This window comes from Carcharodon carcharias, chromosome 8, assembly GCF_017639515.1.
Source record: "Carcharodon carcharias isolate sCarCar2 chromosome 8, sCarCar2.pri, whole genome shotgun sequence".
NCBI classification, from domain to species: Eukaryota; Metazoa; Chordata; class Chondrichthyes; order Lamniformes; family Lamnidae; genus Carcharodon; species Carcharodon carcharias.
Genome location: NC_054474.1, coordinates 152,552,264 through 152,567,603, shown reverse-complemented (window position 1 = coordinate 152,567,603; position 15,340 = coordinate 152,552,264). Strand labels below are relative to the sequence as shown.

Sequence of the window (15,340 nt, the reverse complement as noted above, 5' to 3'; positions counted from 1 at the left end):
AAAATATAAAACATTCATTGATTGGTCTTCATTCATGAAATATTCATCATTGACTCATCGGACTGAAACTTAATCCACTAATTTAGGATTTCAGAAGTGCATAGCATGTTTTTTTATCTTTAGGACAGGTATATGAATTGCAATGGTTTGTTTCATGTCAGTTGTAGGACTGAACCTTGAAATTTGGCAACTTAATTTGAGTTCAATTTTGACACTTTAGTGCAGGAACAGGAAGCAGTACAAACTAGCCTTGAAAGAAACAACAGCCCATGCGATAGTTAGTCAGGAATGCATACAGGTTAAAGAATATGATTTATTGTGTGTGCAAATTTTCAAAATATTTCCAATTCTGAATTCCCAAATGATGGTTTGCTAGGTTGCAGATGTCAATTATTTCCTCTGTTCTGAATTCCTGGTTTATTTCTGAACACTCCTGATGTTTAAATGAAGCTCTTGAGACGTTAGTTAGCTGTTGTGGAAAGCTGTGTTGGGTCATTTGTGAAGTGAATTGTTGGCATTGTCAGGCGGGCAATTCAGAATACAATTCCGCACCTCAAACATACTCCTGTCAGAGACCATTTGGGATTTGATTTGTGTTTCGGGAACTGGGCTATTTGGAGTGAAGTGTGGTTGAATGAGACTGTTGACTTAGTGAGATGAATGTGCAAGGTAATGCTGGTCTGGACAAGGTGAACATACTATTTTATTGAGCTGAATGTTTTTAGCCATACTGGTTGGTGATCACATTGTTTAGGAAAATGTTAGAATGTTTTAAGTGCTAGGATATAGAGATACTGTTAGCAGATATAATTGCATAGCAATTACTTCATAGAACCAAGCTGTTTGGCACAACTAGTCTCTCTTTGTGTTTATTTTCTACAGGATCTGTAGTCCTACAGATACTTGCCTGTCTTGATTCCACTTCCCCCATTCCCTTCAACCATCTTTCCAAACTATTAAGTGTTGACACAGGGTTTGGTTCCATCTGTGGCTTACCCATTTCAGAATGGATTACTGGCTGTGAAAAATGGAGTGGATATCTTTGACGGCCAAGACCCATCTATTTCAATTTTTAGACTGCCTGCTTTATAAATGGCCAACCAGCACTCCCACCCAAAGCTAGTTTGGAAGCTAGTGAAATGTGCAATATGGAGGTCCTTCAATGGACCCGCTGCTCCAAAAACATGCTGGAATCTTTTCTTTGAGGGGTTTTTCAGTGAGAGTGCATCCCCAAACTCAACAAAAGAATAGTGGTCTGCTGCCAGGCCAGTTCTCACTTCGTCCCTCCCAACCTCCCTGAGAAGGCTCGACCTACTAGAAGGTTCCGTGCAGAGGCACCCAGTTCTTGGCCTCCCTAAAACCAGCAACAGGATCAGAGGTTTGGCACCTGCAGCTTGCAGCTTAATTAAGGCTCAATAGTCTGGACTTCTAGTTTCCCAGCAGTGCCTTTTCCCAACATTGGTTTTTTCCGACATTGGATACCGTGGACATATAATGTCTACTCAAAGTCCTTTTTGGGCTGAAGTTAAAATTTACTCTGCTTCAATCACTAACTCTGGTAGTGCATTCCACAGCCTTTCTCAACTCTTTGTGTAAAGAAGAAGGAAGATTCTCCTGCTCTCTATTCTAAAGTGTTCACATTTAAACTGACATAGTAATGACAGCACAGAAACAGGCCAATCAGTTCAACTGGTCCATGCCGGTATTTATACTCCACAGTGAACCTCCTCCCAACCCTCTTCATCTAACCCAATCAGCAGAACCTTCTTTTCCTTTCTCCCACACAGCTTCCCCTTAAAGCAATATTCACTTGTTCTAGATCCCTAATCTCTGGAAACTGGGTGCCGGTTAGCTCAGTAGGTTGCAGCATGTGTCTAATAGCTCCAAACCACTGATCTGCTGCTGCTGGTTTTGGGAAGCCGAGAATTGGGCTCAATCCATCTACTTGCTGAGGGAGTTCTTAGGGCTTTACCACTTCAACTTGGCCCAATGTGATTTTGTGGCATCATGGAGCCATGATGAACAGCCCTCAGACAAAGAGGACACTACATGCAAAGAGGGAAACAAAAACAGAAAACGCTGGAAAAACTCAGCAGGTCTAACAGCATTTGTGGAGAGAAAAAAAAACAAGTTAACATTTTGAGTCCGTATGACTCTTTTTCAGGGCTCTGAAGAAAAGTCATACAGACTCGAAATGTTAACTGTCTTTTTTCTTTCCAAAGATGCTGTTAGACCTGCTGAGTTTTTCCAGCGTTTTCTGTTTTTATTTCAGATTTCCAGCATCCGCAGTATTTTGCTTTTATATAATGCAGAAAGAGAACCTCTGGAAGTGGTCACTTTCTGTCTCCCCTGCCTCATCACTCCATCATTTTGAACATCCTTTCTTAAACCTCTTTTTCTTTAATCAATACAGCCCCAAATTCATATCCACATTTGCTTATGCCAGGCCAACATAATAGAATGAAAGAGATGAATGTTTATAGTAATGCTTAGCTAAGGGAGGTTATTTTTATGAACATCTGCTGGAATTAAAATAAGTTTTTGTGGAAAGATTAATTATAAGATAACTTTGTCTACATTGTATGAGCAGGTTCAGCATATGTGATATTCTAGTTGTGTTGCTAGAGAATGAACAATAGCCCACATGACATTTAGTCTTCAACCTGAGAGAAGGATTACATGGTGGCTTTCTACGCTTCATTGTTGAATGGACCTCTTTATTTGACCTGAAGTGGAAATGTCAAGGATATAATATGGTGTCTATGATATTAATCAAGTTGTTACTCCCTTTACCACGGAACGCAAGGTCGGCTTTTCATGTTATCTTTGTTTCTAGCAACAGTGTGCGGCCGACACAGCTCGATCCCTGGTGTGAGGGTATGTGCCCTTGGACTACATCGTGGAAGCCAGCACCATGCAGTCCATGGGCATATACACTTGCCTCAAGGCTTTGTTCATCACTTGCACCACTTCGCTGCATCGATGGAGCCAGATAAACGCATTGACATCCCTGAGGTTCTACAAGATCTACTGATGGCACTTCTCTCCTCTTTCTACAGGGCTTCATAGGCCCACGAGGGTTAATGGGTCTTCCGGGAGCAGATGGAAAGCAAGTAAGTCTTTATTTTGCTATGTATGCTGTATCTAGATCTACATTACCTCTCTGAATAAAAAAACAGAAGGAATCCATATTAATGTTGAACTGCCTTTGTCTTAGCACTTTCTAAAGAGAAACTGCTCTGTAATAGTTCCCTAATTGCATTACTATTGTATTTACCAGCACATTAACTTCCAGCTCTATAATTTGGATTTTCACCTTGGTATTTGCCATGTCAATTCCCTACTGGTTAGTGTAGGTGGGAAATCTTTCCAGCAAGTGGGAGCAGCAAGCCTGAGAGGTTTTCAACCTCATATCCGCCTGTTTCCCTCTCTATTTCCATCTCTGCAATTTCACCTGAATCAGCCCCTGTCTCAGCTTATCTGCTGTTGAAATTTATATCGATGCCTTTGTTACCTCCAAACCTGACTATTCCAACACACCCCTGGCTAGCCTTCCACGTTCTGCACTCTGTTAACTTGAGGTCATCTAGAACTCTGCTGCCCGTGTCTTAACCTGCATCAAGTTTCGTTCCCCATCACCCTGACCTACATTGGTTCCCAGTTAAGCAGCACCTCACTTTTAATATACTCGTCCTTGTTTTCAAATCTCTCCATGGCCTCACCCCTCTCTATCTGTATAATTTCTTCCAGCCCCACAATCCTCTGAAATATCTGCACTCGCCTAATTCTGTCTTCTTGAGCACGCCTAATTTTAATCACTCCACTATTGACAGCTCTGCCTTCAGCAGCCAAGACCCTAAGCTCTGGAATTCCCTCCCTACACCTCTCCGCCTCTCTACCTATCTTTCCTCATTTAAGACCCTCCTTAAAACCCTATCCCTGACCAAGCTTTTGATCATCTGACCTAATGTCTCCTTATGTTTCATAATGCCCCTGTGAAGCCCGTTGGGACATTTGGTGCTATACAAATACAAGTTGTTGTTGAGTGAGACCAGACAGTAAGTTGGCATCGATTACAAAAAGCTCAATTGAGGCACCGGGCTTTCTCCTTCAGTAAATCAGGCACAATTTCCACTGTCATGTGCTCTCTCTGGGTCCACATTCAGGTAAGGCTTTCTTTACAAAACTTGCCTTTTTAGTTGGCGACCCGCAGAGGTCTATGTAAGGACAGGCCTGGTAATTGTCTTTTATACCATTGCTTCCCTCTTTAGGTTGGTCATAATTCCATATATGAAGCACTTTGTGGACCTAACTCTCCCGTCCCTCCTTCGCCATCACCACCGCATCTACCTCCTACTCCGTCAACCTGGGGTTCTTTTTTGGAGTTTATAATTTTCCAATATGCCCTGGCAATGTTACTGTGACATATTTGCTTATAATGTTAAAGAGACCCATTTCCAGCCCAGCACCATGTTTAATAAGTGACCTCTCACGGTTCAGTTGCATAACTTAAGACCTGTTGGAAGTTGGTGAGTGGCTGGAACTTTTGACACCACAAACTTGTCCATGATGTTTTCACATTTGCCAGACCAACAATATCTACAAAACAAAAATCCAGCTGGAAATGAACCCATCCATCTGATGAAACCTGAAAACGGAGCGTACATGTGTCTGGATATTGATTTTGTAACAATAAGTGCAGTTTATTAATGATCCCATGGGTATGATTTCCCTTGTGGGCTTCAGGGAAGCCACCTCGAATTGGCCAATTAGTGGCCGGAGGGTGGGCTCACCATCCAATTGAGGATGGCAGGTGGACTGTCAAAGCGGGGGTGGGGATGGGAGGCAGTGGGAGGCCTTCAGCTCAGAAGCACCAGCAAGCTGCCTTTTCAGGTGAGTGAAGGAAAGCATGCCCCAAGATGGAGGCGCTCTCTCTCCAACCTTTTAAAATTTAAAATATAAAAAGCCCTCAGCTGCCAGGCAACCATTTTTGGTGAGTGGTGGGGTGTTTGGGGAGAGTTGGGGTTGGGGGGGGTTGGGGAGAGTGGGTGTGGGGAGAGCGGGGGGGTGGCGGTGGGTATACCCTCCATACAGTGGTTTGTACCTGCAGTTGAAGGCAGGCAGGAAGGGCCTCTAAGCCTGCCGGGAGCACTGCAACTCAATATCCACCCACCCCCCCCCCCCTCCACCACACCTTCCCAACAACCCTTATCTGACGTCGGGAGGTTACCTCTAGGCAGCTGCACAGTTCCCCATTGCCTCTGGGGAATCTGGAGGCTGACCGGAAAATACCAGTTAGCCTCCGACAATAGGCCTTAAATGGCCATTAACCAAGTCAGTTGGCTACCTGCCGCTGGTGGGCAGGGGTATCCCTGCCCTATCCCTTCCCCCCTCCATCATGCCTCCAGGATAGTGGTAGTGTGATGATGTGGGCAAACTAGCACACTGACTGCAGCTTGAATATTTGCCTCTGTGCTCAACCCCATCGGCAGCTAATAGTCCCCCCCCTATATTTTCACCAACATACTGCAGAATACTGATCTACAAAGAAATGGGGCTGCTGATAAAATACATTGGTGTATAAAATACAAAGGTTGGACAGGCTAGGCTTATATCCGCTGGAGTTTAGAAGAGTAGGAGGCGACTTGATTGAAACATATAAGACCCTGAGAGGTCTTGACAGGGTGGATGTGGAAAGGGTGTTTCCTCTTGTGGGGGAATCTAGAACTAGGGGTCACTGTTTAAAAATAAGGGGAGGCGAAATTTTTCCTCTGAGGGTCGTGAGTCTTTGGAACTCTCTTCCTGAAAAGGCGGTGAACGCGGACTCTTTGAATATTTTAAAGGCAGAGGTAGGTAGATTTTTGATAAACGAGAGTGAAGGGTTACTGGGGGCAGCGGGGGTTACAGTCAGATCAGTCAGACGTGGATAGATTCTTGGTGAGCAAGGGGGTGATAGATTATCGGCGGGATGCAGATTTGGGGTTACCATCTGATCGGCCACAATCTTATTAAACGGTGGAGCAGACTCGAGGGGCCGAATGGCCTGTTCCTGCTCCTTGTTCGTATGAACCGTTAAGCATAGCGACGGCACCTTGTCTTTTAGACACATTGCCCTCATTTTCCTTGAGCTAGAAATGCTTCAGCACAGTCACATTTATGGGGAAGTATAAACTAAACAGAGTTATTTACTCAGCTTGCCATTCAGTGTAAAAAAAAAAATTCCTTCCTTGCCTTTTATTTTGTCTGGGCTGCAAAGTAGAAAATTCACGTCACATCAAAGTATTAATCCCTCATGGAGGGAAAAACGTAAATGAAGTGTCAGCACATTTTTCATATAAAGGTAAGCAATTTGATTCACGTCTTCTTGGAGCACAATCTGACTTGAGGTCCCTTTAAAAGAAAATGTAAGTGTTGGAGGTGGGATGATCACATACACTTCAGGGTTACCAGGACTCAAACTAACTATAATCTACTCAGCTCATATAAGTTGAAGGTTTCTCCCCCGCATCGGGCGGGCATGGAGGGCAGGGCCGGGAGCGGCTGCGGAACAGTCCCCGCTGCCTGCGATCTCACGCTGGCTGGTCAATTAACGGCCAGACAGCGTGAATCCCGTGCTGATGACCTCAGCGCTGCCGGGGTGGGGGGGGGGGGGGGGGGTGGTAGCGGGAGGAAGGAGCGCGCTGAGGGCGCACTCAGTAAAAAAAACTCCCTGAAGGCACAGAGCTGCCACAGGGGAGCTGAAGATTTTTGACCTGAGAAATAGAGAATTGAAAAATAAGGAAAACACGTCCTCTCATGTGACTCTGTCACGGGAGCAGGAACATGCTAAAAATGAGTTCCTAAAGTTTTTAAATCGCTGGTCGAAACCTCATCCCACCTGTGGTTGGACGGGCAGCGAAAAATTCGATGTAATTACTTGATTAACGGCCTTAATAGGCCTTTTTGTTGGCGGCTGTGCTGCCGCCTCTCCTGCGATTCCGCCGAGCAAAATATCGCGAGAGTGCCCGGTGACGTCGGGACGCTCACCACTCTTTCACTCCCATTCGGGCTGGGCGCGCACCCGCTCGACGAGGGAGAAATTATGCCCATTATTTGCAATGTTGACCCTTACCCAGTGTAGCTTGCACCGCAATAGAAGCTATTAAGCTTAATACACTGAACTCCTTACACTACAACATCGTAATCATTGCTAAATAAGGCTGGGATTTGTACCACGGGAAGGCTTTGGTGGGTGAGTAGTTGCGTGAGTTACAAGCTCAGCCCGCACACCCCTACCCCCCTACTCCCCCTACCCCTCCCACCAGCTCTACAAATGAGGCCTAGTATTATATGGATTCCCAGGCCTCATTTAAGTCCCATCCCATTCCAAGCGGGGATTCGGCAGCAGGAAGTGGTGGAACATTGCGGGGCGTAGGTGACAAACATTGCATGCCTCTGCCCCCTTCCCCCCACCTCCCCCCACAGGGACTCATCATCGGGAAGAGGATCGAGTCTGTGGCAAGTGAGGCCTAGGCTTTCCGAGACGTGGTAGGAGCACTCCACCCAAAGTTTTAGAATTTGGAAAGCTTACCTGTCCTGGCCCTGAAGAACCTTCCTAGCTGGCATCCCCAAGTGGAAACGCTGCTGCAGCCTCCCGCTCAGGCTGCCCAGTTAAAATTGCAGACCTGCCCCAAATACGTCATTGGGACCTGACACGTATCTGTGCGCAGGGAGTCCATAAGCTTTGGTGAGATGCTGCTTGAGTCGACCAGATGTGCGCCACCCGCCATATTGAGAGGATGAGACACGATCTTTACTCAAGCCTGAAGCAAGAGTTGGGCCCTTTACACATGTGGGCCGAACACATGCTTGCAGTCCCCACTGCAAGTTGTGTTTACCCTGAGGCAGCCAATACCTATGACAACACACAGAAAGTTAAATTGTTTGCCTTTAAACAAGTGCTGGGAGGAGAAGGCGTGTTTCTTTCAACCCCACATTTAACCACACTCCAGAATGCCACTGCACCCAGTCACTAGAACCCCTCCCTAGAAACTCCCCCTCCCAGCCTATAACCAACCTCCAATTTCCCATTGCCAAGATTCCTGACACCCAGCACCCCACCAGTCCCAGGCTGAACCCGTGATCAGGTATCTCAACTGTGTAAACCCTCCTGCCAAGCTACCGTTCTCTCTTGACATCCAACCCACCTCCCTCCCAGGACAGTGATCCTTCAGGCCTTCATGCACCTGTGGGGACACCAGCAAGTGCCTGAGCTCTTATTGCTTGCACTTTTTGGGCCTCCTTCCACCGCACCATCTCCATTCTACTGATGTCTAATATCCAGGGTTCCTGAGACAAATCCATTTGGGTACAGGATGTGTATGCTGACAGGAGGACTGAATTTCCAGGCCCCTATCTCGTTTTAACACTTACCTGGCGACCATGTCTTTGATGCTTGGAATACTGAACCATTGTCCAATTGGGAGAGCAAGTACAAGCTGAGGCAGACCCTCTCCCTATCATCAGGCTGTACCATTATTACCCAGCACGAGATGGACTTCAATAGGACCAAGGTTTCCAACAGCAGATCCTTCCTTCTTTCAAGGTGCATTGCCCTCTTATCAAGTGAAGTTTTCTCCAGCAGCTGAGCTGAGAATTGATCACATTTGCCAACTTAGGCAAACAAGTCATGTCCCCAAATGAGTGAAACTTCCAGCCTGCTGGTTGGAAGACAGATTACATAGGATTACATAAGATGTATGGCACAGAAACAGGCCATTTAGACCAACCAGTGTTTATGCTCCACCTGAGCTTTGACCCATCTTTTCTCATCTTAATCTACCATGGTTTTCATCATTCTCTTCTCCCTCATATGCTTATTCAGCTTCCCCCTACATGCAACTATACTATACATTTCAACGACTCCCTGTGGCAATGTTCCGCACTCTCACCACTCTCTGGGTAGAGAACTATCTTCTGAATTCCACGTTGGATTTCTTGGTGTTTGCCTTATATTGATGGCCTCCAGTTATGAGCTCCCAACAAGAGGAAACATTCTCTCTGTATCCACTCTATCAAAGCCTTTCCTAATTTTAAAGACCTCTGTTCGGCCATCGCCCAGCCTTCTCTTCTTCAAGGCAAAAGACACCGGCCAGAATTTTCCAGCTGGCAGGATCTTTCAGTCCCACCAATTTGAAGGGAGATTTCAATAGTTTGCCAGCCCCGGGCTTGAAAATTCCGGCCGCCCAGTCTGTCAATCCTTTTCTTAAATGCAAACCCATGCATTTCTGGTATCGTCCTTATCAGTCTTCTCTGCACCCTCTTCAGTGCCTCTATGTCCTTTTTATAATATGGCAACCAGAACCATATCAGTACTCTAACTGTGGTCTAACCAAGATTTGGTGTAGGTTGAGCATAACTTAGATACTTTTCAATTCTGTCCCTCTAACAATAAAGCCTAGGGCTTGATTTGCCTTTTTTAATTCTTTTTTATTAATTCATGGGATGTGGGCTTCAATGGCTGTGCCAGCATTTATTGCCCATCCTTAATTGCCCTTGAGAAGGTGGTGGTGAGCTAGCTTCTTGGACCTCTGAAGTCAATGTGGTGTAGGTACACCCACAGTGCTGTTAGGGAGGGAGTTCCAGGATTTTGACCCCGTGACAGTGAAGGAACAGCGATATATTTCCAAGTCAGTATGGTGAGTGACTTGGAGGGAACTTCCAGGTGGTGGTGTTACCATGTATCTACTGCCCTTGTCATTCTAGATGATAGTGGTCATGGGTTTAGAAGGTGCTACCTGAGGAACTTTGGTGCATTCCTGCAGTACATCTTGTACATGGTACACACTGCTGCTACTGTGCGTCGGTGGTGGAGGGAATGAATGTTTGTGGATGTGGTGCCAATCAAGCGGGCTTTGTCCTTGATGGTGTCAAGCTTCTTGAGTATTGTGGGAGCCGCACTCATCCAGGCAAGTGGGGAGTATTCCATCAAACTCCTTACTTGTGCCTTGTAGATGGTGGACAATCTTTGGGGAGTCAGGAGGTGAGTTACTCGTCGCAGGCTTCCTAGCCTCTGACCTGCTCTTGTAGCCACAGTATTTATATGGCTAGTCCAGTTCAGTTTCTAGTCAATGGTAACCCCCCAGGCTATTGATAGTGGGGGATTCAGTAATGGTAATGCCATTGAATGTCAAAGGGTGATGGTTTGATTCTCTCTTGTTGGAGATGGTCATTGCCTGGCACTTGTGTGGCGCGAATGTTACTTGCCACTTGTCAGCCCAAACATAGATATTGTCCAGGTCTTGCTGCATTTGGACACAGACTGCTTCAATATCTGAGGAGTCACAAATGGTGCTGAACATTGTGCAATCATCAGCGAACATCCCCACTTCTGACCTTATGCTGGAAGGAAGGTCATTGATGAAGCAGCTGAAGGTGGTTGGGCCTAGGACACCACCCTGAGGAACTCCTGCTGTGATATCCTGGAGCTGAGATGACTGACCTCCAAAAACCACAACCATCTTCCTTTGTGCTAGGTATGACTCCAACCAGTGGAGAGTTTTCCCCCTGATTTCCATTGACTCCAGTTTTGCCAGGGCTCCTTAATGCCACACTCAGTTGGATGTCAAGGGCAGTCACTCTCACCTCACCTCGGGAGTTCCGCTTGTTTGTCCATGTTTGAATCAAGGCTGTAACGAGGTCAGAAGCTGAGTGGCCCTGGTGGAACCCAAACTGAACATCAGTGAGCAGGTTATTGCTAAGCAAGTGCAACTTAATAGCACTGTTGGTGACCCGTTCCATTTCTTTACTGATGATTGAGCTTAGACTGATGGGCCAGTAACTGGCTGTGTTGGATTTGTCCTGCTTTTTGTGTACAGGACATACCTGGGTAATCTTCCACAAAACCGGGTAGATGCTAGTATTGTAGCTGTACTGGAACAGCTTGGCTAGGGGTGTGGCAAGTTCTGGAGCAGAAGTCTTCAGTACTATTGCTGGAATATTGTCAGGGCCTATAGCCTTTGCACTGTCCAGTGTCTTCAGCTGTTTCTTGATATCATGTGGAGTGAATTGAATTGGCTAAAGATTGACATCTGTGATACTGGGGATCTCCGGAGGAGGCCAAGATGGAGCATACACTTGACACTTCAGGCTGAAGATTATAGCAAATGCTTCAGCCTTATCTTTTGCACTGATGTGCTGGACTCCCCCATCATTGAGGATATGGATATTTGTGGAGCCTCCTCCTCCAGTGAGTTGTTTAATTGTCCACCACAATTCACGACTGGATGTGGCAGGACAGTAGAGCTTAAGACCTGATCCTTTGGTTGTGGGATCGCTTAGCTCTGACTATCACTTGCTGCTTTTGTTGTTTGGCACACAAGTAGTCCTGTGTTATAACTTCATCTGGTTGACACCTCATTTTTAGGCATGCCCTCTTACACTCTTCATTGAATCAGGGTTGATTCCCTAGCTTGATGGTAATGGTAGAGTGGGGGATATGATGGGCCATAAGGTTACAGATTGTGTTCGAGTACAATTCTGCTGCTGCTGATGGCCAATAGTGCCTCTCGGAGGCCCAGTTTTAAGTTGCTAGATCTGTTCGAAATCTATCCCATTTAACATGGTGGTAGTGCCACACATGATGGAGAGTGTCCTCAATGTGAAGGTGGGACTTCGTCTCCACAACGATTATGCAGTGGTCAGTCTTACCGATACTGGCATGGACAGATGCATCTGCAGCAGGCAGGCTGATGAGGATGAGGTCAAGTATGCTTTTCCCTCTTGTTGGTTCCCTCACCACCTGCCACAGACCCAGTCTAGCAGCTATTTCCTTTAGGACTCGGCCAGCTTGGTCAGTAGTGGTGCTACCGAGCCACTCTTGGTGAAGGACATTGAAGCTCCCCACCCAGAGTATATTCTGCACCCATGCCACCCTCAGTGCTTCCTCCAAGTGATGTTAAACATGGAGGAGCACTGATTCATCAGATGAGGAAGGGCGGTACATGGTAATCAGCAGGAGGTTTCCTTGCCCATATTTGACTTAATGCCATGAGACTTCATGGGGTCCGGAATCAATCTTCAGGACTCCCAGGGCAACTCCCTCCCGACTGTATACCACTGTGCCACCACCTCTGCAGGGTCTATCTTGCTAGCGGGTCAGGACATTCCCAAGGATGGTGATGGTGGTGTCTGGGACATTATCTGTAAGGTATGATTCTGTGAGGATGACTATGTCAGGTTGTTGCTTGACTAGTCTGTGAGACAGCTCTCCCCAATTTTGGCACTAACCCCCAGATGTTAGTAAGGAGGACTTTGCAGGGTCAACAGGGCTGCGACTGCCATTGTCGTTTCCGGTGCCTTGGTGGATGCCAAGTGGTCTGTCAGGCTTCATTCCTTTTTTGAGGCTTTGTAGCGGCTTGATACAACTGAGTGGTTTGCTAGGCCATTTCAGAGTCAACCACATTGCTGTAGGTCTGGAGTCACATGTAGGCCAGACCAGGTGAGGACGGCAGATTTCTTTCCCTAAAGGGCATTAGTGAACCAGATGGGTTTTTACAACAATCGACAATCATCATTAGTCTTTTAATTCCAGATCTTTATTGACTTCAAATTCCAGATTCAAACCCAGCCCAGAGCATTACTGTAGGCCTCTGGATTACCAGTCCAGCGACAATACCACTATGCCACAACCTGTGGCACAACATTTAACGGCTGGTGTTCTGACATCACTCTGAGATCTGTTCAGGGGAAAAAGTAATTTAAGGGCAGAATTTTTAGGTTGTTGTGAGGGCACATGCCCAACCCAATGGGACATGAAACCGTGCGGGATGGCATTGGATGAGCATCCTGATGTCATCCCACGCTCACGTGATATTTTGGTTGGTGGACCTGCACAAAAGCCGGAAACACACCCGCCAACATTTAAGAGGCCCATTAAAAGTCATTAAGGTTGTCATTGTCTCTAATTTTTCGTGGTCCGGCCAACCTTACAGTTGGCGGGTGGGCGACTCTGCCAGGCGGACTTTACATTTTTCATGAAACCTCATCTAAGGGCGGGATGAGGTTTCCGCTATTAAATTTGAAAAAAAAATCTATGGACAGCATTCTTATCATGTATATGTTCAGGTGACTGATTGTGATGCTTGGACATTTCATTTTCCTGATTTTACAAACTTTATTTAACTGTTTTCAAGTCTTCAGCTCCCTGAGGCTGCTCTCTGTCTTCGGGGAGCTTTCATTCAGCCCACGCCCGTGCTTATGTCAGCGCCTGCCCTCCTCCCGCCCCTCCTACCCAGGCAGCGTTAATTGGCCAGCCAGCGTGGAAATCACTGTCGGGGGCTGATCGCGGGCAGCAGTCCGGCTCCCCAGCCGATCCCGGGTCCGCCAATCGCGCCAGCCTGCCAACCTGAAAATCCTGCCCTAAATTTCTTACCGGCATGGTCGTATAAGGAATCCCAAATTTGACTAATTATAATTTAATGCATGGTAGGTTGTTTCCTTGACCAGTAATCGCTTTTTTCTACTGAACTTGTAGCTCCCGTGTTCAAAGCACTCTGATTATCAGTCCCTTATCCCCAAGGCACGTTGGAACAAAATAAAGAATTCGCACCATGACTGGCATCAAATGACTGGACAGATTGATGCAGCCAATAATCCACAAACAATAGCACAGGCCCCCTCCCTCAACCTAAAGTGGTTCACCACAAGCCATCCACTGTCAGGAAAGACTAACGAGAAAACCCCTCAATTCCGCAAAGCATCAGGAATATTCCGCTTTACAGTGGGCCGGTTTTAAAAGGTGGCACTGCCCCTTGAGGATATCACTTATCAGTCTTACGGACGCAACAATCAGCCAATCATTGAAGTCTCTGGGATCAGGTGATGTTGGTGGTGGACATTGTCAACCGTCGCAGTAAGCTTTAGTGAATGAGTTTGGTGCTTGTTCATGTTTCAAACAACGGGATGAAAGCACATCAAAGGAACATACTGTATTTCGAATTCCATCTGTACAAGAAGCGTGGAAAGAAGTGCCCATTAGTTGCTCAAAGACACCACATTCTTCTTGAACTAATCCTCACACAAGATCAGTTATTGATTTGTCTTAATGGCAGTCATTATGTTCAAAAGACAGGAATCATCGATACAGAAATCGAGAGAAACTGTCACCCCCACACATCCACACTAAAACCATAACCCAGTGACTTCCATTCTCACTTCCATTTTTCCCGTTCGTCCAGTCCTTTAACCACAATTCGATGGGTCGACCACTCGATTTCTTAACTACAGCTGGAAGATTGCCTCTCTCCAGCTGCCGCTTGCCATTCTTCCTCCCCACGTCTCTGCGTTCCCATTTCTTCAGCCACTTTCTTACCACTATGTTGTTCCGGACCGTAACGGCTTACTTTCACCTCTGGATCTATTCTACCCTGCCTAGACTTGCACCGTCGAAGTAATGTGACCTTGCTATTCTTCCTACCAAGAAATACAACCTCACAATGCGTTGAACTTTATTTGCCAAGTATTTTGCCTATTCTGCAAGTTTATTAATATCTTCCTTGAGTATTGCTCAAAAAAAGAGACATGTCTAAGCTTTCCATCCTGCACTCATCAGGACACACAAGAATATCAATATAAGGGGGAAAACAACCATTTATACCGTATGTGAAGAGACTGCTGATTGGTTGGCAAGTGGCATTGCCATGGAGACTGCACCACTGATGGTGACTGGCAGTTAACTGCTGAGCATAGTTTGAAATTTAAACCAGGCAGCTTGATCCTGATTGGTCAAGGCATTGCCCTGAGGAATGTTAAATAATCCCCAATGTGCCAAGAATTACGCTGACAACCAATTTAAAAGTATCAGTTGGGCTCGCAATGTGGCACATTTACATGTACTGGAAGCTACATATATTAATACACAGGGCCCTGTTCTTTGCAGACAGAAAGAACTGTACATACGTTGTTGTAAAAGCAAAAAACTGCGGATGCTGGAAATTCAAAACAAAAACAAAAATACCTAGAAAGACTCAGCAGGTCTGGCAGCATCTGTGGAGAGGAACACAGTTAACGTTTCGAGTCTGAATGACCCTTCAACAGAACTAAGTAAAAATAGAAGAGAGGTGAAACACATACATTGTGCCTGTTTCAGCTAAACAAAGTAAGTGACAGCCATTCACTGACCCATTCCTCAGGGCACTGCCTTGAACAATCCAGGGTCAAGCTGCCTGGTTTAAATTTTAAACAATGCATGTCACTTAACTGTAAGTCACTAACAGTGGTGCATTCTCATGGCAACGCCACTTGCCAACCAATCAGTGGTCTCTTCACAAACAGTAGAAATTGTTGTTTTCCCCCTTATACT

The 15,340-nt window shown here is 46.1% G+C and overlaps 1 protein-coding gene across 2 annotated transcripts in view; it reads left to right on the top strand.

Moving 5' to 3' along the window:
• Nucleotides 1-15,340, top strand: part of col27a1b (collagen, type XXVII, alpha 1b) — a 598,999-nt gene that overhangs the window by 183,395 nt on the left and 400,264 nt on the right. For both annotated transcript variants that reach the window (XM_041193458.1, XM_041193459.1), the window contains exon 11: nucleotides 3,060-3,113. In XM_041193458.1, coding sequence (XP_041049392.1) covers nucleotides 3,060-3,113 — 54 coding nt within the window. The remainder of the gene's footprint in view (nucleotides 1-3,059; nucleotides 3,114-15,340) is intronic.